At 42.4% G+C, this 23,335-nt stretch overlaps 2 protein-coding genes across 14 annotated transcripts in view; both read right to left on the minus strand.

Annotated features, from left to right (window-relative positions):
- Positions 1-6,915: 6,915 nt before the first annotated feature.
- Positions 6,916-10,955, minus strand: LOC118394895 (NADH dehydrogenase [ubiquinone] 1 alpha subcomplex subunit 13-like). Its single transcript, XM_035788525.2, has 5 exons — positions 10,787-10,955; positions 9,104-9,182; positions 8,922-8,993; positions 7,361-7,430; positions 6,916-7,164 (listed from the first exon to the last, which is right to left on the minus strand). The coding sequence occupies exons 1-5, from the start codon at positions 10,878-10,880 to the stop codon at positions 7,045-7,047; spliced, it is 435 nt and encodes a 144-aa protein (XP_035644418.1). The 5' UTR covers positions 10,881-10,955; the 3' UTR covers positions 6,916-7,044.
- Positions 10,956-11,706: 751 nt separating this feature from the next.
- The window catches only part of LOC118394893 (transcriptional repressor p66 alpha-like), a 68,091-nt gene continuing 56,462 nt past the window's right edge, over positions 11,707-23,335 (minus strand). For 12 of the 13 annotated variants that reach the window (XM_052463984.1, XM_052463981.1, XM_035788521.2 and 9 more), the window contains 4 exons: positions 18,085-18,358; positions 17,473-17,918; positions 14,999-15,227; positions 11,707-14,104 (listed from right to left, as the gene is read on the minus strand). In XM_052463984.1, the coding sequence (XP_052319944.1) occupies positions 13,968-14,104; positions 14,999-15,227; positions 17,473-17,918; positions 18,085-18,358 (1,086 nt within the window). In that variant the 3' untranslated portion in view covers positions 11,707-13,967. The remainder of the gene's footprint in view (positions 14,105-14,998; positions 15,228-17,472; positions 17,919-18,084; positions 18,359-23,335) is intronic. The other variant, XM_052463986.1, reaches the window with a different exon arrangement.

The following is a 23,335-nucleotide window of genomic DNA, read 5'->3' on the forward strand; positions in this document are numbered from 1 at the left end:
GCTTAATGAAACGAATGATGTGGAGCTCACCCACTGGCGATGGCCAATGCGCTCTTGACAGTAATTTTATAACTTTCACAAATGTATTTCACTTTATGATGTGCTACGGCACCTCCATCACCCATGATTCAGTGCAATGCTGGAGAGATGAGTTGCATGCTCATGTCTATCACAGCAGGGAGAGATAATAGAATGTGATAGGTGCACTTCTGGCCACACATTGGTCTATATAGGCTACAATGTTGCATAAACTGAAAATGTCTCGTGTCATGAAAGGTACTGGATCGTGGAAAATGGGTTCCTGAGAGATGAACAGGATCAGGCTCAAATTAAGCACTAGTCCCACCAGGTAATGTGTCCCACCGACACTGACAGCACACTTCTTTGGTGCCATGTATTAGCACTGTCGGGTCTATACAGTCGACATTGGCCTCGTGTAAACCTTACCGTGAAATGTTAATTTACATGCCCTTAACCAACAATGCAGTTCAAGAAATAGTTAACCTAAAGTGAAGAGGGAAAAAATGACACTAAATAGTCCAGGTAGCCATTTGGATAATTGTTCAGGAGTCTTATGGCTTGGGCATAAAGGCTGTTAAGGAGCCTTTTGGTCTTAGACTTGGCTGTGCGGTAGCAGAGAGAACAGTAAGACAGGTGACTGGACAATTTTTGGGGCCTGACACCGCCTAGTATATAGGTCCTGAATGTCAGGAAGCTTGGCCCCAGTGCTGTACTGGGCCGTACGCACTAGTGCCTTATGGTCAGATGCCGAGCAATTAACATACCAGGCAGTGATGCAACCGGTCAGGATGCTCTCGACTGACAAGCTGTAAAACTTTTTGAGGATCTGGGGACCCATGTTAGATTTTTTTCAGTCTCCTGAGGAGGAAAAGGTGTTGTCGTGCCCTCTTCACAACTGTCTTGGTGTGTTTGGACCATGATAGTTTGTTGGTGATGTGTACACTAAGGAACTTAACTCTCGACCCGCTCCACTACAGCCCTGTCGATGTGAATGGGGGTCTGTTCAGCCCTCCTTTTCCTATAGTCCAAAATCAGCTCCTTTGTCTTGCTCACATTGAGGCAGAGGTTGTTGTCCTGGCACCACACTGCCAGGTCTCTGACCTCCCTGTATGCTGTCTCATTGTTCTCTGTGATCAGGCCTACCACTGTTGTGTCATCAGCAAACTTAATGATTGTGTTGGAGTCGTGTTTGGCCACACAGTTATGGGTGAACAGGGAATACAGGAGGGGACTAAGTGCACACCCCTGAGAGGCCCCAGTGTTGAGGATCAGCATGGCAGATGTGTTATTGCCTACCTACTCTTACTACCTGGGGATGACCCGTCAGGAAGTCCAGGTTCCAGTCGCAGAGGGAGGAGTTTAGTCCCAGAGTCCTTAGCTTAGTGATGAGCTTTGTGGGCACTATGGTGTTGAACACCAAGCTGTAGTCATTGAATAGCATTCTCGCATAGGTGTTCCTTTTGTCCAGGTGGGAAAGGGCAGTGTGGAGTGCGATTGCGTGATCTGTTGGGGCGGTATGCAAATTGGAGTTGGTCTAGGGTTTCCGGCATGATGTGAGCCATGACCAGCCTTTCAAAGCACTTCATGGCTACCGACGTGAGTTCTACGGGGCGGTAATCATTTAGGCAAGTTACCTTCGCTTTCTTGGGCACAAGGACACTATGGTGGTCTGTTTGAAACATGTTGGTCGTTTGGAACAGCTGGTGCTCTCATGCATGCTTCAGTGTTGCTTGCCCCGAAGTGAGCATAAAAGGCATTTAGCTCGTCTGGTAGACTTGCGTCACTGGGCAGCTCGCTGCTGGGTTTCCCTTTGTAGTCTGTTTTGCAAGCCCTGCAACATCGACAAGCATCAGAGCCGGTGTTGTAGGATTCAATCTTAGTTCTGTATTGCCGCTTTGCCTGTTTGATGTTTCATCTGATGGCACAGCGGGATTTCTTATAAGCGTCCGGATTAGTGTCCCGCTCCTTGAAAGCGGCAGATCCACCCTTTAGCTTGTGCTAATGTTGCCTGTAATCCATGGCATCTGTTTGGGAAATGTACGTACGGTCACTGTGGGGGCGACGTTGTCGATGCACTTACTGATGTAGCTGGTGACTGAGGTGGTATACTCATGGATGAATCCCGGAACATATTCCAATGTGTGCTAGCAAAACAGTCCTGTAGCGTAGCATCCATGTCATCTGACCACATCAGTATTGAGTGAGTCACTGGTACTTCCTGCTTTAGTTTTTGCTTGTAAGCAGGAATCAGGAAAATAGAATTCTGGTCAGATTTGCCAAATGTAGGGAGAGCTTTTTATGCATCTCTGTGTGTGGAGTAAAGGTGATCTAGAGTTTTTCTTCCCTCTGGTTACACATGTGACATGCTGGTAGAAATGAGGTAAAACAGATTTAAGTTTTCCTGCATTAAAGTCCCCGGCCACTAGGAGCGCCACTGCTGGATGAGCATTATCTTGTTTTCTTATGGCCTTATACAGTTCGTTGAGTGCGGTCTTAGTGCCAGCATCGGTCTGTAGTGGTAAGTAGACGGCTACGAATAATATAGATGAGAACTCTCTCGGTAGATAGTGTGGTCTACAGATTATCATGAAGTATTCAACCTTATGCGAGCAATACCTCGAGACTTCTTTAATATTAGACATTGCGCACAGCAGTTATTGACAAATAGACACACACTCCTGCCCCTCGTTTTACCAGACGTAGCTGCTCTGTCTTGCCAATGCATGGAGAAGCCAGCCAGCTCTATATTATCCGTGTCGTCTTTCAGACACGTCTCGGTGAAACATAAGATATTACAGTTTTTAATGTCCCGTTGATTGGATAGTCTTAATTGTAGATTTGGGCCTTGTCTTGACAAAGCAGTATATCCTTTGCGTCAGACTCATTAAAGAAAAAATCCCTGTCCTGTTCGAGGTGAGTAATCGTTGTTCTGATGCCCAGAATCTCTTTTCGGTCATAAGAGACGGTAGCAGCAACATTATGTACAACATGAGTTACAAACAAAAACAAACAGTTGGTTATGAGCCCGTAAAACGGCAGCCATCCCCTCCAGCACCATTATCCAACAATATCATATGTCTTATCTTATACTGGCAGTAAAAGAACACATTACGGCATCATCAGTCCAACCCTATCAAATAACACTAACCTTGGATAGGTTTTTAGCCCCTGGTAATCCTGCAGGTAGATATCAAGCAGTTTATTATTGATTAGGCTGTCTTGATGCTTTCATCCAAGTGTGTGTATACGTTGTCGTCACATGAGGGGATGTGCACGCTGGCGATGAGGATGCCTCTGTGTCTGAGGGAAAGCAAGATGCTTGAACCTTGGTTAGCATTCATTGATTCATAGTAGTTCCCTTACCTCTGCGGGGAGAAATGAGAGGAAAGGGAAGTCAGTTCTCTCACACTGCTGTAAAGTCCCGGTGCAGGGCAAGAATAGAGCACTTAGGGCCTTCCTCTGACACCTGGTATAGAAGTCCTGGATGGCAGGAAGCTTGGCCCCAGTGATGTACTGGGCAGTACTCACTACCCTCTGCTGTCTAATCAATGGCCACTGTGAGATCAGGAAGCAAGCGTTGAACTTTCAGTGCATCCTGCTCTAATACACAGCTCTATTAACAGCATATACAATGAGTGTACAAAACATTAGGAACAATTTCCTAATATTGAGTTGCACCCCCTTCTGCCCTTAGAACAGCATCAATTTGTTGGGGCATGGGCAAAGTGTCGCACAGGGATGCTGGCCTATGTCGACTCCAATGCTTCCCACAGTTGTGTCAAGTTGGCTGGATGTCCTTTGGGTGGTGGACCATTCTTGATTCACACGGGAAACCGCTGAGCGTGTAAAACCCAGCAGCGTTGCAGTTCTTGACACACTCAAACTGGTGCACCTGGCACCTACTACCATGCCCCGTTCAAAGGTACTTAAATATTTTTTCTTACCCATTCTCCCTCTGAATGACACACACACAATGGCTCAAGGCTTTAAAATCCATCTTTAACGTGTCTCCTCCCCCTCATCTACAGTAGGGACCATCAACTAGATACAGCCGTGGGTCGATTTTTAACATGTCTCCTCCCCTTCATCTACAGCAGGGACCATCAACTAGATACAGCCGTGGGTCGATTTTTAACGTGTCTCCTCCCCCTCATCTACAGTAGGGACCATCAACTAGATACAGCCGTGGGTCGATTTTTGTCTTGAGTGGATGATCGGTGGCCGGAACATAATTACAAATAATTTGTATACTGTAAATTGACCGCAAGAAGCCCGAACAGATAATTGGACAAAAACATTATTTCAAACCTTGTTTACATTTGTATATGATCTCTCTATTATGCATGGAAATACTTGGGAACAGATTTACGCTTGGGAACAGATTTACGCTTGGGAACAGATTTGGGAACAGCTGAATTCCTGGTGTTCAATTGTTTTATATCCAACATCGAAAGAAACAAAAAACCTTTGGGGAGCACAGAAAACATGGGGACAAAATAAAACCCTGATCTATACGGATTGAAGTGGATTTAACAGGTGACGTCAATAAGGGATTATAGCTTTCACCTGGATAGTCTATGTCAAGGAAAGAGCAGGTGTCCTTAATGTTTTGTATACTCAGTGTATATCCATTATGAATGAGTGATGCCGGCCTCTTTGCCCCAGATTGGAAGCTGGTGATGGGTAGGGGAAATGAGGGGGAGTGTGGCATGGTGGGTGGAGGGCTAGACTGCTGCAACTGGTTTCTCTAAATGGTTCTTCCTCCATAGGGAGTTTTTTCTTCATCGGATGTTACACTAAATTCTCTCTTTTATGGGATTTAGACGATTCGTTAGGAATTCTGTGAGAAAATATTTTAAACACTACTAAATTAGATTGATGGTCTGATTTAAAAGAGAACATTAAAGGCAGGTAAAGACCTCCCAACCCCTCTACTAATCCCTATGGGGCCACGGTAATCCTCAAATGTCACACAGCGGAATTATTCATAACATACCATCAATCTGACACCGGTCTGTCACAATTTTTACAAGAATATTTACATAAATACTTGTGACAGGAATGTGAGAATTTTGAGGGAATGATAGCAAATCATGTGGAAACAAACATTTTTCAGCATTGTGGGAGGAGAGAGAACTTCCTCAAACACTACACATGAAAAAACATCCAATGACAAGAATGCCTTAACAAGAGTAGCTACATGAGTGAGACGGTGTTCAGTCTCACCTGAGGGAGGCTTTCTGGGCATTTCCTCCAGGTCAGAACAGCTGTAGTTCATCTTCAGAATCTGTCACAAATTGGTATTTTTGTTTGTCTCGTCTCTCAAACTCACAGTGATGCACACCTCCTGTGTGAGTGATGCCCTTTCAGGACTCAATGTGGGTGAATCTGATTAGTTCAAAGTAAACAGTCTAACTAAGCTAAAGTAAAACACCGCTGGAATGCAAAGCAGTTGAGAGGGGTGTGTGCCAGATGCAGGGACATAGTAACCGATTTTCAAGCTCCCACCGATGAACTGGACATAACAATGAAAGCCTCTCACTCCATCTGCACATAATGAAGCAGTGTTACCAACAGCAGATAGGTGTCATCCAGAGACCGCAAGAGGCTGAAAAGAACAAGGAAAGGGCAAGTCTCTTTTCATCTGTCACAGTTTCTTTCAGTGTGAATGTTGAACATAGTCTGGGTGGAGTGACAAGTGTTGGTCCCCTTTGTTGAATGGGACAAAATAATTGCTGAAGACATTACCACTGAAGCAGATGTAGGATCAGCGTTTCTTGCCTCAATCTTTTTTGTTGGGTGGACATTTATTGTATTTTAAAACATACAATCTACCTGCAGTAAAGCCGCACAACATTTACATTAAATTCAGTCATCTAGCAGACACTCCCATCCAGAGCGACCCACAGGAGCAACAGGGTCAAGCGCCCCACCTTAGGGCACGTCAACAGATCTCCAGCCAAGTCAAATCGGGGACACGAACCAGCGACCTATTGGCCACCGGCCCAAGCTCCCAACCACTAGGCCAACCATTCAAGATTCCACCACAGTTCCCCGAGAGCTGCCCCTTAAGCGCCCGAAAAACCTCCCCCTCCGCAGCTGTCAACATCCTGGTCCTCAAATTAAACTGGTATACTTTCCTATGTATGCTATTTTTGTTTGTCTGCCAGTTGATCTTTTATATTGGGAAGCTAGACCAGTTCCCTACCTCTTGCCCCAATCTTAACCACAACAAAACAATAAATAACATGCACAACTGACTTAAGATCAGATATGTTGGCCTGTTTGGACTGGATTTTGGTTGCAAATAGTAATGTGTAGTTGGCAGACACAGTTCTCCACATGACAGAGGCATGTATGTTCTACACAACACATTTCTATCATGCGGCTAGGCATTCCGTTACATAGAGCGCTCCTGAATAAGCTTGGTGATGGTCCTTGCCTCCACTCCAATGAAGAACAATTTAACATGACTGCATCTCACTGAATAGCAGGCTAAAAGGAAAACAACTTTATTTGGTTGAAATTCCCCAACAAGGCTCAAAGGAGTCTGAAGAGTAGCCTGTTTGGTACCGCTCATCAGAATCACTCCGTCCATTAGGGCTGGAAGACTGTGTTCGGGGCTGCACAGACAGCCATTGTAAAGGGAATCCACATTGCATTGACAACATGTTATTCTATTGCATATTGTTATAAGGGAAGAATTCAGACTTGTGATTTGAATAGGTGCTTACATGTTGGGTAGACTACACACTTTCACTAACCTGGGGGGGAAAAGAAGCAGGAACTCGATGACAACCATGTAGGCCTGGCTATAGAATACATTCAAGATCCTGGTAATCCTGTAATATTCCTTCAGTAATTAAAATAAACAAAACCGACAGAGAATCAGTATGGGGTACAGAAAAGATGACTTTAATATAGAACATTTACAAGCTGTGTGGAGTTGTGGACTCCGGTCAAAAGGGTACTGGCTGTGGCTGGTATGGTAGCTGAGGTGTACACAGTTGGACTGGGGTGCGGCTAGACGTACCACAGGAAGCCAAAGCGCTTGTGGAGAAGCTCTTCACGGGGTCGAAGGTTAAACAGCTCCTCTGTGAGGGGGGCCACCCAGCGGTCTGTGTGGAAGACATTCTCGCCCACCTAGACGGAAACAAATAGGAGCTTAGTATTCATCCTCACTGTAGAATAAGCAACATTGCAGGGTTATTACCTCTTCTTGCTTTCATTTTAGTGCATATTCTAGAACATTTAGAACTACCATTTCCCGCTTCATGACAATTGACAAATAAAACAGATGTGTGTGTCTAGACTGAAATGGAATCAAGCTTCTCTTTACCTTCCAGCCGGGGACACCTTTCATTACAACTGCTTCCTCCTCCAGATTCTCCCTCAGCATCCGTAGTTGCCTAGAGACAGAAAAAAAAATCAGCTAAATGTAGAATGTATTATCCTAAAACAGATAATCCAGTAACTAGGTTTCTATCCAATTGACGACATATGTTCATGTGAATATTCTACATGAAGAAAATATTCACATTTTCCCAAGTGTTGTTTCCATGAAACTGACTTATTGTGGATCAATAGTTTTTTAATTGCATGCTGTCGTCCACAGAAAGTGTACTTTTCCTGCTTACATTTTTTATGTAAAGAATAAGAAGTTCAATGTGCTTCCCTCGTATTTTTATCTGTACTGATAATTTTGTCACAAACACCTAAATTGTACATGTGCCTACTCTGGTCTTGGCATGTTTGCGCTAGCCAATAGCACGATACAGTTCAGATATGTGCAGATAGGCTAGCCTACATGAGATTATTACAGTGCCTTGCAAAAGTATTCATCCCCCTTGGCATTTTTCCTATTTTGTTGCATTACAACCTGTAATTTAAATGTATTTTTATTTGGCTTTCATGTAATGGACAAACACAAAATAGTCCAAATTGGTGAAGTGAACAAAAAAAACTTGTTTCGAATAATTGAAACTGGTCAGAATTGAAGGAATGATGGATGGCACTAAATACAGGACAATTCTTGAGGGAAACCTGTTTCAGTCTTCAAGAGATTTGAGACTGGGACAGAAGTTCACCTTCCAGCAGGACAATGACCCTAAGCATACTGCTGAAGCAACACTCGAGTGGTTTAAGGGGAAACATTTGGGTAAAAAGCTCAGTGGCTAGATGTGCCAAGCTTATATAGACATACCCCAAGAGACTTGCAGCTGTAATTGCTGCAAAAGGTGGCTCTACAAAGTATTAACTTGGGGGTGAATAGTTATGCACGCTCATGTTCTGGTCTTGTTTCTTGTTTGTTTCACAATAAAAAATACTTTGCATCTTCAAAGTGGTAGGCATGTTGTGTAAATCAAATGACACAAACCCCCAAAAAATCCATTTTAATTCCAGGTTGGCAATAAAATAGGGAAAATGCCAAGTGGGTGAATACTTTCGCAAGCCACTGTATGTATTACATATATTTATATTTTTCCCAAACGGTAGTCAAGCATCGACCATCATGTCACCAGAATAAAACCCTTGATATTTATTGGACTTTCACCACCCTGTGAAGTTCATCATAACTTATTTCATCGGTAGCCTAAACTGCATGGTTTCCCCGAGTCGTAAAAGATAGGCTACTTACTAACTTAGGTTTGATCACTAGTTTCTCCTTTCATCCGTGGCGCTGCTTTCCTGTGCTAGTCTACAAGTGCTGCACTATCATATCAGCTGCTTAATTAGCCATATGTACTGTAAGCCAAACAGCTGTACAGACTAATAATATTACCTAATTAGGAAAAAGAATGCTTTACTTCACTCCCTTACTCATAAAAGTAATCTGATTATGTAATGCGTTCATTGGCACATCACCTTGTTGAAGTAGCCTTTGACTCTCTCTCCCTTACCTCCGGTCCTGCTCTGCTTGCAGCAAAGGCAGAAGAGCTATCCTCGCTTCCAGCTCCTCAATCTGCAACCGCCTACAACCAGCAGAACATAACAGAAGGACATTGACCAACAATAACTCGTCACAATGATCTGAATTGGTACAATGAATCAGTGACATTAACTGGATTATGGCAATTCTTACCTCCTCTCCCTGTTCCATTTGAAGAGTCTCCAATAACCAAAACACATGACACCAACTCCAATGGTGAGCATGCTATACCCTGAAAATAAGAATGTATATTAATTGTCAGCAAGATAAGAATCACCACAACCAATTTGACCACTAATGCAAGTTACTAATCAGGTTTCCATCCAACCTTTATGCGAGTAAAGTACACATCTGATTTTTTAAAAAGTGAACAGGCCTTTTGTTGTAATGTTTGAATCACTCAAATATCACATGAATACACATTAGACATGGCAAAATGTGTAGAATTGAAGAAAATTAGCTTTAAAGCTGCAATATCTAACTTTTTGGGTGACCGGACCAAATTCACATAGAAATCTGTGTTATAGATGTTACTGGCATTGAAAGCAAGTCTAAGAAGCCGTAGATATATTTTATGTATGCTATTTCCATGCTTCCCATGCTTAAGATTCATTTTTTCATATTTTACCTTGTTTTGTACACCAGCTTCAAACAGCTGGTTATGGAAAACATATTTCACATTGGTTTATATTGTACAATGATTCTCTACGCTATACTAAGTAGTTTTGTCACAAACTTAAATTAGGCAAACTGTCATGAACAGTGTTTGTGCTCATAGAAATAGACAGATGGGGCACAAGATGTTCCCCAATGCTGGAAGGGAGGACTGAGTGAAAAAGTTTGGGAACACCTGGTGTAGACTATCCTACCTGCACTGTATCTGCGAGCTGTTGGCATATGCCAATATACCAGTGGGCACACTCACTATTTCAAATTCGATGGAAACTCATTTAACTTCTATTGTTTTATTCGGTACATGTGAATTTAACCGCAAACTGTATGTTTATGTGCACTACTTCATCAAGCAAATACTTTCAGCCACAACAAGTCAATTTGATGGAAACGCAGCTTTGGTGGGAAAATAATGCACATTGTTTTTATGGTGAGTTTTGAATATTCCAATGAAAATCTTTGGAAACCTAGCTTCTACTGTTTTGTTGTTAGATCTGTTAAAATTGAACTTGGACTGATCTGTGCCATGCATGGCATACATTCAAATAAAGCCAACACAGCCCTGATTTTCAACTGACAAGGGGGAATGTACATGATGTTTCACTGATTAGACTTCACCATGAAGCTAGGCAACTGATTAGACTTCACCATGAAGCTAGGCAACTGATTAGACTTCACCATGAAGCTAGGCAACTGATTAGACTTCACCATGAAGCTAGGCAACTGATTAGACTTCACCATGAAGCTAGGCAACTGATTAGACTTCACCATGAAGCTAGGCAACTGATTAGACTTCACCATGAAGCTAGGCAACTGATTAGACTTCACCATGAAGCTAGGCAACTGATTAGACTTCACCATGAAGCTAGGCAACTGATTAGACTTCACCATGAAGCTAGGCAACTGATTAGTTTGCCAGCTAAGCGAGCAAGCTGAACCAACAAACTACAGTTGGTAGCAACTACACGTCGCTACATCGGTTTCCATATTTATAAAGTACAATAGTGGGATAATAAACATGGGAACAACTATTTAATGGTAGAATAAATAGCTAATATCACGGGCTAGCTAAAATATTGAACTTGTTAGCCACTAGCATTGGGGTAATTGTTTGACTGTAAAATTATCTCCTCAAGCCATTACAACTGTAACTAGTATACTGACCAGAAAGTCCCCGTTTCGGGAGATTTCTCTTATAGTCGACAGGGCCATAACCTCCAGAAGGAGGCATGTCCTGCTTCACCTTGGACGCCGCCATCTTCCACTCCTTCCCTTCTCCAAAACAGACCGGAGCGTGACGGTTTTGACTAAGTGGTATACAGCTACGGCCGGAAGTGACTTTTCGTAGGAGGTTACTCCTCGATCACCCACCCACACAATGTTTTGCGTTTTGGAACACCAGAAGTGCCTTTCAGTATTGCGTTGCAGAGGCAGTGCGATCTGTTCTGGGTGGCGTTGCATTTATCGAATGTATACATCACATTGTATGCAAACTGCTTGACAGAAATGGTAGCAGAAGGTGAATGTTGAATTTATGTTGCACACATATCCAGATGATGCTGCGTGCCAATTTGCACAATAACGCCTCGATCACACCGAGTGTCCAATCGCAAAAATGGTAAGCATCATCTGGATATGTGCGCAACCACATTCACCTTCTGCTACCCTTTCTGCCAAGCCTTCAACACATACACGTTATGCATATGTTCGACAACATACTGCCTCTGCAACGCAAATGTAGCGTTCCATTGGAAATGTATCTACTTTTGGTGTACCAAAACGCAAATTCCCTGTCTGTGTAATTGAGGAGTTAGGATATTTTGTGCAGCAGGTTAGGAGAATAAGGTTACATTAGGAAAACGTTTAGGGTTAGGTCAAATGCGATCCTAACCTGCTACGAAAAGTCACTTTCGGTCATCTGCGCGTGATACCATAATCTACTTCTTGTCTAGCGCGACAAACCACAGGAGAATGGGCTCTTTCGCCCCCGGCCAAGCAAAAGTGTAATAGAAAATAAAGTCCTGAAAAATAATACTATGACTGGCAGAAGCAACAATTTAATGACACATTCCCACTAAATGAAATGGTTCAAATGACTTCGTATTTTTATTGGTACTTCTTGGAGCTGGGAAACATCAAACCAAACAAATTGGACAATCAGTTTCCATGAAGGGGTGGGAGGGTAACGCTTGACAGTGAAGAGCCCAATCTTCCCTAAGAAACAGGGTGGTTGCTGGCGGTCAGTGTTGTGTAGTGGTTCTGTGGTCCAACTTCACTTCTCGCGCTAGGTGTCACGTTTTTCAGATTTCTCAGCGATGGCATCTGAACTAGCATTGAAAATGATTTCCTAAACAATTTTGACAGCAGTAGACAGAAACCCAAACACAGATGTTAATTCATTTATAAACCACATAGCAGGCCTATGGAACTTTTACAGAAGAGAATTACAGTAGAAGAGAACAAAACTGAAAAGCGTGTATGAGACTGTAGTTGAGGAAGTAAAAGGAGCCTACAGGAGCACTGTAGTAAACCCAATTACCTCACCACAGGCCTGTCTGGGATACAAGTTATTGGTCCTGATGCCAAGCATAAACAATCGATGAGTGATTTCAATATAAGACATGTTTATTCTCTCCTCAGTCTTTTGTACATCCTCAAACTTCACCAAAAAGTTGCTGTACCTAACCAAGCTTCATGACATGGCAACCAAAAACCTGAAATGTACCTGAGCAGATGACAATACCTGCAATGTTAACTTTTTTTTTCTTATCACCAGATGAGAACATTTTGTAAAATGATCTGGGATATGACTCCTGTGAGTCTAGAGTTGTCTTCCACCGAAACTTTGTTTGCATGTAATTCAGACAGTCTTTATTATGCCACTAGTTCTCTTTACAGACATGTTATTACACATATGAAGGGGCAACTCGGGAATTAAATCATGTAAAACCAAAGCAGAGGCTACAGACAATATAATAAAGAGATCATCTCTACTTGTTCTGCGTATGTAAAACATATGAAAGGATAGAGGCTCTGTCAAACTGTAAATAGCTGAATAATATACATCTTGTATGAGGCTAGTATTAATTGTTCAGTTTTTAAAACCATAACACCAAAACAGGAATTGTTCATTTATACATCAGTCCCAAAAAATAACCAATAACTTACTGTAAATACCCCAACAAATCTAAATCAACCGTTTGAGTTTATACACTGAAAACATCACTGCTCAGTTTCTTTAAAATGAGAATTTTCCTTTTCTATAAGCAAATAGCATGTTATAGAAAGGTCTAGACACTTTTTTCCCCAGTTTCACTTGTTTTGAGAAACTTACCCCAAACAGCCATTCACCCTCGTTGTGCCATACGGGGGGCTCTGAAAAGACATGAATAAATGCTCCAAAAACACCCTTTTAGAGACTGAAATGCTCTATTGTGATGCAGGTCTTTAGATGTTGTACAAAATGGAATATAACGTTGCGGATGAAGTTTGGAATGACACAATTGCATGTGTACAACATCTAAAGACCTGCGTCACTATACTGAGAGCGTTTCTGTATTTAGGTGTTTTTGGAGCGTTTGTTCATGTTTTTTCAGAGTCCCCGTACTGGACAATGAACATGAGGAAGTGAATTGTTGGTTCAGGTATGTACAATTTTTTTTTAAAGGGAAATCGCAGAAAGTGTGTGGACCCTTCTATAACATGCAATTTACATCAAAAATAGAGATTTGGTTGTAAAAAGCTAACTTGTCAGTTAAAGAGGATGTTTATTGATCATATTTTTTTGTCTTTTATATTTTTTGGGGGTACTCTTGAATATAAGGCAAACAGTTCAACTAGTCAGTCATTTAATCTTGAACACACCTTGACAGTTTGTCTGCATCCCATTGCTGAGTCTGTGATGACAAAAGGGCAATCAGCTCATTGTGCCGTCCAATAGGTAAAGCTCCATACATCGTTTCCATGGTCGGATATCAACGCACAGTTGGCAGAACGCCGTCTCATGAGTTCTTGAGAGAAAAGCAGCAATTCTCAAACCATCATGAACTCGCAGACATCATGGCTGACGAACATATGGAAGGAAGCCCTTTGGGCACGCGTATTTCTTTCCTTCGGAGTAAATCGCTGTTTATGCACACTGACCAAACATCGGTGAACTTCAGAACAAACAATAGACATGAAAAATAACATAAGAGAAACAAAAACACTCTGCAAAAAAAAAAAAGAAAGGAGAATGCTTCTCCTCAAAAGTTTGAAGACTGCGTTTCCTTAACTGTAAATTGCATTGTTTGCGTTGACAACAGTAGCTATTGGTAAAAGGTTATTGATAATGAGTATGAGATGATTATTTCCATGTGTTAGCTGTCTGGGAGATGGAGCGCGAGGGGATCATGTCCAGGAGGTACTCTCTCTGGCGGGCGTCCACTGTGGACGAGGTCTTATGGACTGGCAGGCTGGGGTTCACATAGGCCATGGTCACACCTGGAGAGAAAGAGGGGAGAGGGGTCAGTCTCTGAATGGGAGGGTGCACTGAGCAGAATAAAACACACACACACACCGAACATTGATATCATATCAGGGAAATCATGGACCAACTCTACTATTGGGGAGGTGAGCTAGCCAGGGAGTCAAAGGAGAATGCCAGCCACCAGAGGGACTGAAGCAGAGAGAAGGAAACAGAGCATTGGGGACACAAAGAGCAGTCAGATGCCTAGTCAAAAAAAATAATCTATGGCCTCTATTGTGATCCACCTAACCCTCTGATGGGCGTAAAGGAGCCATATTGTGATCCATCTAACCCTCTGATGGGCGTAAATTAGCCATATTGTGATCCATCTAACCCTCTGATGGGCGTAAAGGAGCCATATTGTGATCCATTTAACCCTCTGATGGGCGTAAAGGAGCCATATTGTGATCCATCTAACCCTCTGATGGGCGTAAAGGAGCCATATTGTGATCCATCTAACCCTCTGATGGGCGTAAAGGAGCCATATTGTGATCCATTTAACCCTCTGATGGGCGTAAAGGAGCCATATTGTGATCCATTTAACCCTCTGATGGGCGTAAAGGAGCCATATTGTGATCCATCTAACCCTCTGATGGGCGTAAAGGAGCCATATTGTGATCCATCTAACCCTCTGATGGGCGTAAAGGAGCCATATTGTGATCCATTTAACCCTCTGATGGGCGTAAAGGAGCCATATTGTGATCCATTTAACCCTCTGATGGGCGTAAAGGAGCCATATTGTGATCCATTTAACCCTCTGATGGGCGTAAAGGAGCTATATTGCTTAAATGCTTGTACTTATTTTCATTATTTTCATTGGGGCAGTGAGGTGTGGTGGTGGGTTGGAGTCCGAGACGGTATTAGTCTACCTGTGTTGATGTTCTGCTTCCTCCATGCAGTGGCTTGGGCGCTACCACTGCTGCTGTTCCCACTGGAGCTGCCCTTTGAACCCTGGGCAGCCGAGCGCACATGGGCATGCTTACCTGGCCGGCTGACCAAGCCTGCAGCGGCCACTGCACTCTGCAGCTGAGAGGAGGAGAAAGACTGGGACACTCCCCTCACCCCCACAGACGGGACACCGCCACGGGAGAGCTGGCCCTGAGGTGGAAGGGAGGGGGGGAGAATGAAAAAGAAGATTGAGTGACAAGAACATACAACACAAGCCAAGGGAACCATTGGGCTGTTGCAGATGGGGAGGTTCAAGTCCCTAGTGAGACACCATGGTAGAATGTAGGGATGTACTGCAAGAGGAAATGGTACAATGCTGATCTAATGGGAAAGATGGGGTGATCTGTGGCTGCATGTTGGAATGAATGAGTGATGGGATAACTACATACACACATGCACAGTGGAAAGGTTTGAGGTCCTCTAATCAGGGGTGCGTTGAGTTATGTGCGTTTTGTGTTTTCGTTTCACGCTGTGAGCGAAGGGTGTGCTGATCCTGGTGGTTATGGGTGCACTTGCTTCCATGCCTGCCTGGGCGTCGGCGGGTCTTGATCCTTCCCGCCCTTGGAAAAGCATCTCAGGCCGGGTGGGGGAGAGCGTAACCACTGATCAGAACACCCACTGATGGGAGCAGCCATTTGTATTGATGTTGTATTGTAGTTGTTCAAAATATTAAAAAGGGAACCATATGTAAGTGAATATTATAACCGTCTATATCTAATTGAATGTGACAGGACCTGTAGTAATTGAATGTGACAGGACCTGTAGTCATTGAATGTGACAGGACCTGTAGTCATTGAATGTGACAGGACCTGTAGTCATTGAATGTGACAGGACCTGGAGTCATTGAATGTGACAGGGCCTGTAGTAATTGAATGTGACAGGACCTGTAGTAATTGAATGTGACAGGGCCTGTAGTAATTGAATGTGACAGGGCCTGTAGTAAATGAATGTGACAGGATCTGTAGTAATTGAATGTGACAGGACCTGTAGTCATTGAATGTGACAGGACCTGTAGTCATTGAATGTGACAGGACCTGTAGTCATTGAATGTGACAGGACCTGGAGTCATTGAATGTGACAGGGCCTGTAGTAATTGAATGTGACAGGACCTGTAGTCATTGAATGTGACAGGGCCTGTAGTAATTGAATGTGACAGGACCTGTAGTAATTGAATGTGACAGGACCTGTAGTCATTGAATGTGACAGGGCCTGTAGTCATTGAATGTGACAGGGCCTGTAGTAATTGAATGTGACAGGACCTGTAGTAATTGAATGTGACAGGGCCTGTAGTCATTGAATGTGACAGGACCTGTAGTAAATGAATGTGACAGGACCTGTAGTCATTGAATGTGACAGGGCCTGTAGTCATTGAATGTGACAGGACCTGTAGTAATTGAATGTGACAGGACCTGTAGTAATTGAATGTGACAGGGCCTGTAGTAATTGAATGTGACAGGGCCTGTAGTCATTGAATGTGACAGGACCTGTAGTCATTGAATGTGACAGGACCTGTAGTCATTGAATGTGACAGGACCTGTAGTAATTGAATGTGACAGGACCTGTAGTCATTGAATGTGACAGGACCTGTAGTAATTGAATGTGACAGGGCCTGTAGTCATTGAATGTGACAGGACCTGTAGTAATTGAATGTGACAGGGCCTGTAGTCATTGAATGTGACAGGACCTGTAGTCATTGAATGTGACAGGGCCTGTAGTCATTGAATGTGACAGGACCTGTAGTAATTGAATGTGACAGGGCCTGTAGTCATTGAATGTGACAGGGCCTGTAGTCATTGAATGTGACAGGACCTGTAGTAAATGAATGTGACAGGGCCTGTAGTAATTGAATGTGACAGGACCTGTAGTAATTGAATGTGACAGGACCTGTAGTAATTGAATGTGACAGGACCTGTAGTCATTGAATGTGACAGGGCCTGTAGTCATTGAATGTGACAGGGCCTGTAGTAATTGAATGTGACAGGACCTGTAGTAATTGAATGTGACAGGGCCTGTAGTCATTGAATGTGACAGGACCTGTAGTAAATGAATGTGACAGGACCTGTAGTCATTGAATGTGACAGGGCCTGTAGTCATTGAATGTGACAGGGCCTGTAGTCATTGAATGTGACAGGGCCTGTAGTCATTGAATGTGACAGGGCCTGTAGTCATTGAATGTGACAGGACCTGTAGTCATTGAATGTGACAGGGCCTGTAGTAAATGAATGTGACAGGGCCTGTAGTCATTGAATGTGACAGGGCCTGTAGTCATTGAATGTGACAGGGCCTGTAGTCATTGAATGTGACAGGACCTGTAGTAATTGAATGTGACAGGGCCTGGAGTGGCACAGGTGATGTGACAGTTTCAGGGAACTGCGGAGTCGTGCGTCACCCCTACCTGTTTGATGTTGGTTGAGTGGTGGCGTGCAATGCTCTGTCCTCTGTTGTGCTGTTGGTGATGGTGATGCAGAGAGGAGGCCCTAGCCTGGGCCTGGGCCTGTTTCAGTTGCTGGGACACTAGATGCTCCGCCTTCACCGACGGAGAGGTGGATGAGGAGGAGAAAGAGGAGGAGGAGGTGTGAGAGACAGGGGCGGCAGCCTGCTGGAGGATCTGCTGCTCTATCTCCTGTTCCTGCTGCAGGGCCTTGACAAACGCAGCCTTCAGCCTATTGGTGTGCTCGGCCTTCAGGGCCTTCTTCTGTTTGGAGGACATGCAATCCGCACAGAGGATGGTCCCGCCCTTGGCCTTGTCTTGCATCCAACGGCAGGTAAAATCGGTGCTGCACTGGGTGCAGGTGAAGGGCTCTTTGATGGAGGGCTTGACCGGGGGCTTCCCTGTTTTAGCTGGAGAAGACAAAAAGGATAGCGCAGCAGGGGGAGGGGTGAGTAAGGAAGTGATATTATTGTGTAAATTAATTGTATGTAATTGGATGGAATACTGTATGTAGTGTTTGCACCTCTGATAGCATAGTGTTATATAGTGTTTACACAAGCATAATATGTATAGTACATCTCATCATGGAGTCCAGCAGGTTCTGCACCACATCCTCCAGGCCCACCAGGTAGATGAACTCGTTGTTGGCTGCCGAGGGCAGGAAGTTTAGCTCTGGGGTGGGAAGTTTGGGAGGAGGGATCTCCAGAAGGGTCTTCTCCAGCTGCTTACGCAGGGCTTGCTTAGCTGCAGCCTGACAGGCAGCAGGAGAGTCGTTCACGTTGACCACAGACACACTGCTGTTTCCAGACTGGGAGGTCATAGAAGGAACCTTCACGTTAGTTGCGGAGGCCTGGGGAGAGAGAGGAATGAGAAGGGGTTGAGAGGGAGAAAGAAGGGGGCAAGATCTTTTTATTTAACCTTCATTTAACCAGGCAAGTCAGTCAATAACAAATTCTTATTTACAATGACAGCCTCCCCCGGCCAAACCCGAACGACGCTGGGCCAATTGTGCGCCTCCCTATGGTACTCCCAATCGCGGCCGGTTGTGATACAGCCCGGGATCGTCCCCGGGTCTGTAGTAGCGCCTCTAGCACTGAGATGCAGTGCCTTAGACCGCTGCGTCACTCCGGAGACAAGTGGGGAGAAGTGTCCAGTTGAGGTTGTCATGCAAATACATCATGACAGATCAGATTCATTAAAACTGTGTCACATTCAGGGGGAAAGGGTAGCTGAGTTCGAGTGGTTCAATATGTCTGAAACATGAATGCAATTGGGTTGATGAATCAAATCTGCAAGTCTCCATCGCACCACTCTATGCTTCTGCACAAGCTAGCTGGCTACAGTTTGAATGCCCACTGCAGGGTGCAGGGTGGCCAGAAAAGGTGCAAAAGTATTGAGTGGCTAGCTAGCTAATTAGAAATTGCTAAAAGTATACACGCAAAACGTTATTTTGTGCAATATGCTGATATCATAGACAGTAGGTTGAGACGTGATGAATATTGTTTTGACTTGCTACATGACATACACAAGGACTGTATCTTGCCAGCAAGCTCGTGCCAGCAATGAAAAAGTTCAGATGACATCATGCTATGAGTTTATTAAATGCATTGCGTGTGTGTTCTAATTTATAATGATATAAATGATCATATTTGAGGTGAATTTACCATAACCACTTTGGACCATTCTTTTCAGTGAAAAGAAATAGAGATGGGTAGTTCTGCCATTTTTAAGATTAGTCAAGTGTGAACCACATCTAGTGAGCATCAGCTGATCAAAACCAGAATGTTGCAGAAAACTTCATGCATTTAATCTTTCATGAACAAGATCAATTTTCACACCCCAAAAATGTTTGTATTTCCCCCCATTAGTCCACTGATACAGTTCTAAAATATTTGTATTTCCCCCCCCATTTGTCCACTGATACAGTTCTAAAATGTTTGTATTTTCCCCCATTAGTCCACTGATACAGTTCTAAAATGTTTGTATTTTCCCCCCCATTAGTCCACTGATACAGTTCTAAAATGTTTGTATTTTCCCCCCATTAGTCCAATGATACAGTTCTAAAATGTTTGTATTTTCCCCCCCATTAGTCCACTGATACAGTTCTAAAATGTTTGTATTTTTCCCCCATTAGTCCACTGATACAGTTCTAAAATGTTTGTATTTTCCCCCATTAGTCCACTGATACAGTTCTAAAATGTTTGTATTTTCCCCCATTAGTCCACTGATACAGTTCTAAAATGTTTGTATTTTCCCCCATTAGTCCACTGATACAGTTCTAAAATGTTTGTATTTTCCCCCATTAGTCCACTGATACAGTTCTAAAATGTTTGTATTTTCCACCCATTAGTCCACTGATACAGTTCTAAAATGTTTGTATTTTCCCCCCATTAGTCCACTGATACAGTTCTAAAATGTTTGTATTTTCCCCCATTAGTCCACTGATACAGTTCTAAAATGTTTGTATTTTCCCCCATTAGTCCACTGATACAGTTCTAAGATGTTTGTATTTTCCCCCATTAGTCCACTGATACAGTTCTAAAATGTTTGTATTTTCCCCCCATTAGTCCACTGATACAGTTCTAAAATGTTTGTATTTCCCCCCATTAGTCCACTGATACAGTTCTAAAATGTTTGTATTTTCCCCCATTAGTCCACTGATACAGTTCTAAAATGTTTGTATTTTCCCCCCCCCCATTAGTCCACTGATACAGTTCTAAAATGTTTGTATTTTCCCCCATTAGTCCACTGATACAGTTCTAAAATGTTTGTATTTTCCCCCATTAGTCCACTGATACAGTTCTAAAATGTTTGTATTTTCCCCCATTAGTCCACTGATACAGTTCTAAAATGTTTGTATTTTCCCCCATTAGTCCAATGATACAGTTCTAAAATGTTTGTATTTTCCCCCATTAGTCCACTGATACAGTTCTAAAATGTTTGTATTTTCCCCCATTAGTCCACTGATACAGTTCTAAAATGTTTGTATTTTCCCCCATTAGTCCACTGATACAGTTCTAAAATGTTTGTATTTTCCCCCATTAGTCCACTGATACAGTTCTAAAATGTTTGTATTTTTCCCCATCATTAGTCCGTTATACAGTTCTAAAATGTTTGTATTTTCCCCATTAGTCCACCGAACAGTTGAAAAAATGTTTGTGATCTTCTGTCAGAAGATCCACTGATACAGTTCTAAAATGTTTGTACAACCCCCATTAGTCCAATGATACAGATCTAAAATGTTTGTATTTCCCAAGATTAGTCCACTGATACAGTTCTAAAATTTTGTATTTTTGATTTTAGTCCAATGATGACAGTTCTAAAATGTTTAGGTATTTGGGGAGAGAAATATGAGTCCAGTGATGACAGTTCTAAAATTAAAAGTATTTTCCCCATTAGTCCAAGAACAGTTCTAAAATGTTTGTTTCCCCCCCATTAGTCCACTGATAACAGCTAAAATGTTTGTATTTAACCCCCATTAGTCCACTGATACAGTTCTAAAATGTTTGTATTCCCACAACTACCATTAGTCCACTGATACAGTTCTAAAATGTTTGTATTTTCACAAACCCACTAGTCCAAACTGATACAGACCACAAAACACAACTATTGACCACAAACCCATTAGTCCACAAACAGTTCTAAAATGTTTGTACCACAACCCACATTAGTCCACTGATACAGTTCTAAAATGTTACTATTGACCCCCATTAGTCCACTGATACAGTTCTAAAATGTTTGTACCCCCCATTAGTCCACTGATACAGTTCTAATGTTTGTATTGACCCACATTAGTCCACTGACTGACCAAAACCACAAATGTTTGTACCACAAACCATTAGTCCACTGATACAGTTCTAAAAACTTTGTACCAAACCCACATTACCACTGATACCACAAAATGTTTGTATTACCACAACCCATCTAGTCCACTGATACAGTTCTAAAATGTTTGTACCAAAACCATTAGTCCACACAATACAGTTCTAAAATGTTTGTATTTTTCCAAAACCATTAGTCCACTGAACTAAAATGTTTGTATTCCCCCCCCATTAGTCCACAACCTAAAATGTTTGTACCACCCCCATTACTGTCCACAAATACAGTTCTAAAATGTTTGTATTGACCCCCATTAGTCCACTGATACAGTTCTAAAATGTTTGTACCCCAACATTAGTCCAATGATACAGTTCTAAAATGTTTGTACCCACATTAGTCCACTGATACAGTTCTAAAATGTTTGTATTTTCCCCCATTAGTCCACTGATACAGTTCTAAAATGTTTGTACAAACCCAACCATTAGTCCACTGATACAGTTCTAAAATGTTTGTATTTGACCACACCCCATTAGTCCACTGATACAGTTCTAAAATGTTTGTATTCTGACCCCCATTAGTCCACTGATACAGTTCTAAAATGTTTGTATTTTCCCCCATTAGTCCACTGATACAGTTCTAAAATGTTTGTACCACACCCCATTAGTCCACTGATACAGTTCTAAAATGTTTGTACTTTTTCCCCCATTAGTCCACTGATACAGTTCTAAAATGTTTGTACCACAAACCCCATTACCACTGATACAGTTCTAAAATGTTTGTACCACCAACCATTAGTCCACAAACACAGTTCTAAAATGTTTGTAAAACCACCCATTAGTCCACTGATACAGTTCTAAAATGTTTGTACCACAACCCCATTAGTCACAATGATACAGTTCTAAAATGTTTGTATTTTCCCCCAATTAGTCCACTGATACAGTTCTAAAATGTTTTGCATGTCAGAAGTCAAGTTTTCAAGATATTGAACTTTCAAGAACAAAAGTGGCACCTGGCACGTCATCAGTACTTTAGTCCTCTATAACATTTTACGTTCTGGAGTTTAAAAAGTTTTACTTTAATATTTAAAGCAAAGCAGTTTAATATAGTCAAAGTAAAATAATTGGTCTGATTACTTTGATAGACTACTTTCTCAAACGTTATAACTTTGAATTGTGGGGCAGTTAGATCACAAAAATGTCGAAACAACAATTGAAAGAAGAAAGACAAAGTGATCTTCTGTCAGAAGATGGCAATAAAGGGCACATTGTGGACAACACCCGTAGGAAAGCAAAGCAACTGAATCATATTCATGCTGTGGGTTTCAGATAAATAGATACACGATACACTTTTGTAAAGCATTCAGTGTAAATTAAGTTTGATTTTAGTTGAATGATGATGTAATGATTAGAACGTTTTAGGTTCTTATTTGGGGAGAGAAATATGATGGTGCATCTAGTGATGACAGCTCTTTAAAAGTATTTTTGTGTTAGTTGAAGAACTATGTAGAATAGGTTTGTATGTAGACCTACTGATAACTAGCTATAATTCTATCTAATAAATAACCTCTCACAATTACTGAACCACACAACGCCTGACCCAACAACTACTGACCACTTCCACACAACTACTGACCAAAACCACTGACCACACAACTACTAACCACAAACACACTACTACTGATCACAAACACACTACCACTGACCACAAACACACTACCACAAACACACAACTACTGACCACAAACACACAACTACTGACCACAAACACACAACTACTGACCACAAACACACAACTACTGACCACAACCACACAACTACTGACCACAACCACACAACTACTGACCACAACCACACAACTACTGACCACAAACACACTACTACTGACCACTTCTACACTACTACTGACCACACATCTAATCACCATAACTACTGACCACAACCACACAACTACTGACCACAACCACTGACCACAAACACACTACTACTGACCACACATCTAATCACCACAA

The sequence above is a fragment of the Oncorhynchus keta genome, chromosome 15 (assembly GCF_023373465.1).
Source record: "Oncorhynchus keta strain PuntledgeMale-10-30-2019 chromosome 15, Oket_V2, whole genome shotgun sequence".
NCBI lineage: Eukaryota > Metazoa > Chordata > Actinopteri > Salmoniformes > Salmonidae > Oncorhynchus > Oncorhynchus keta.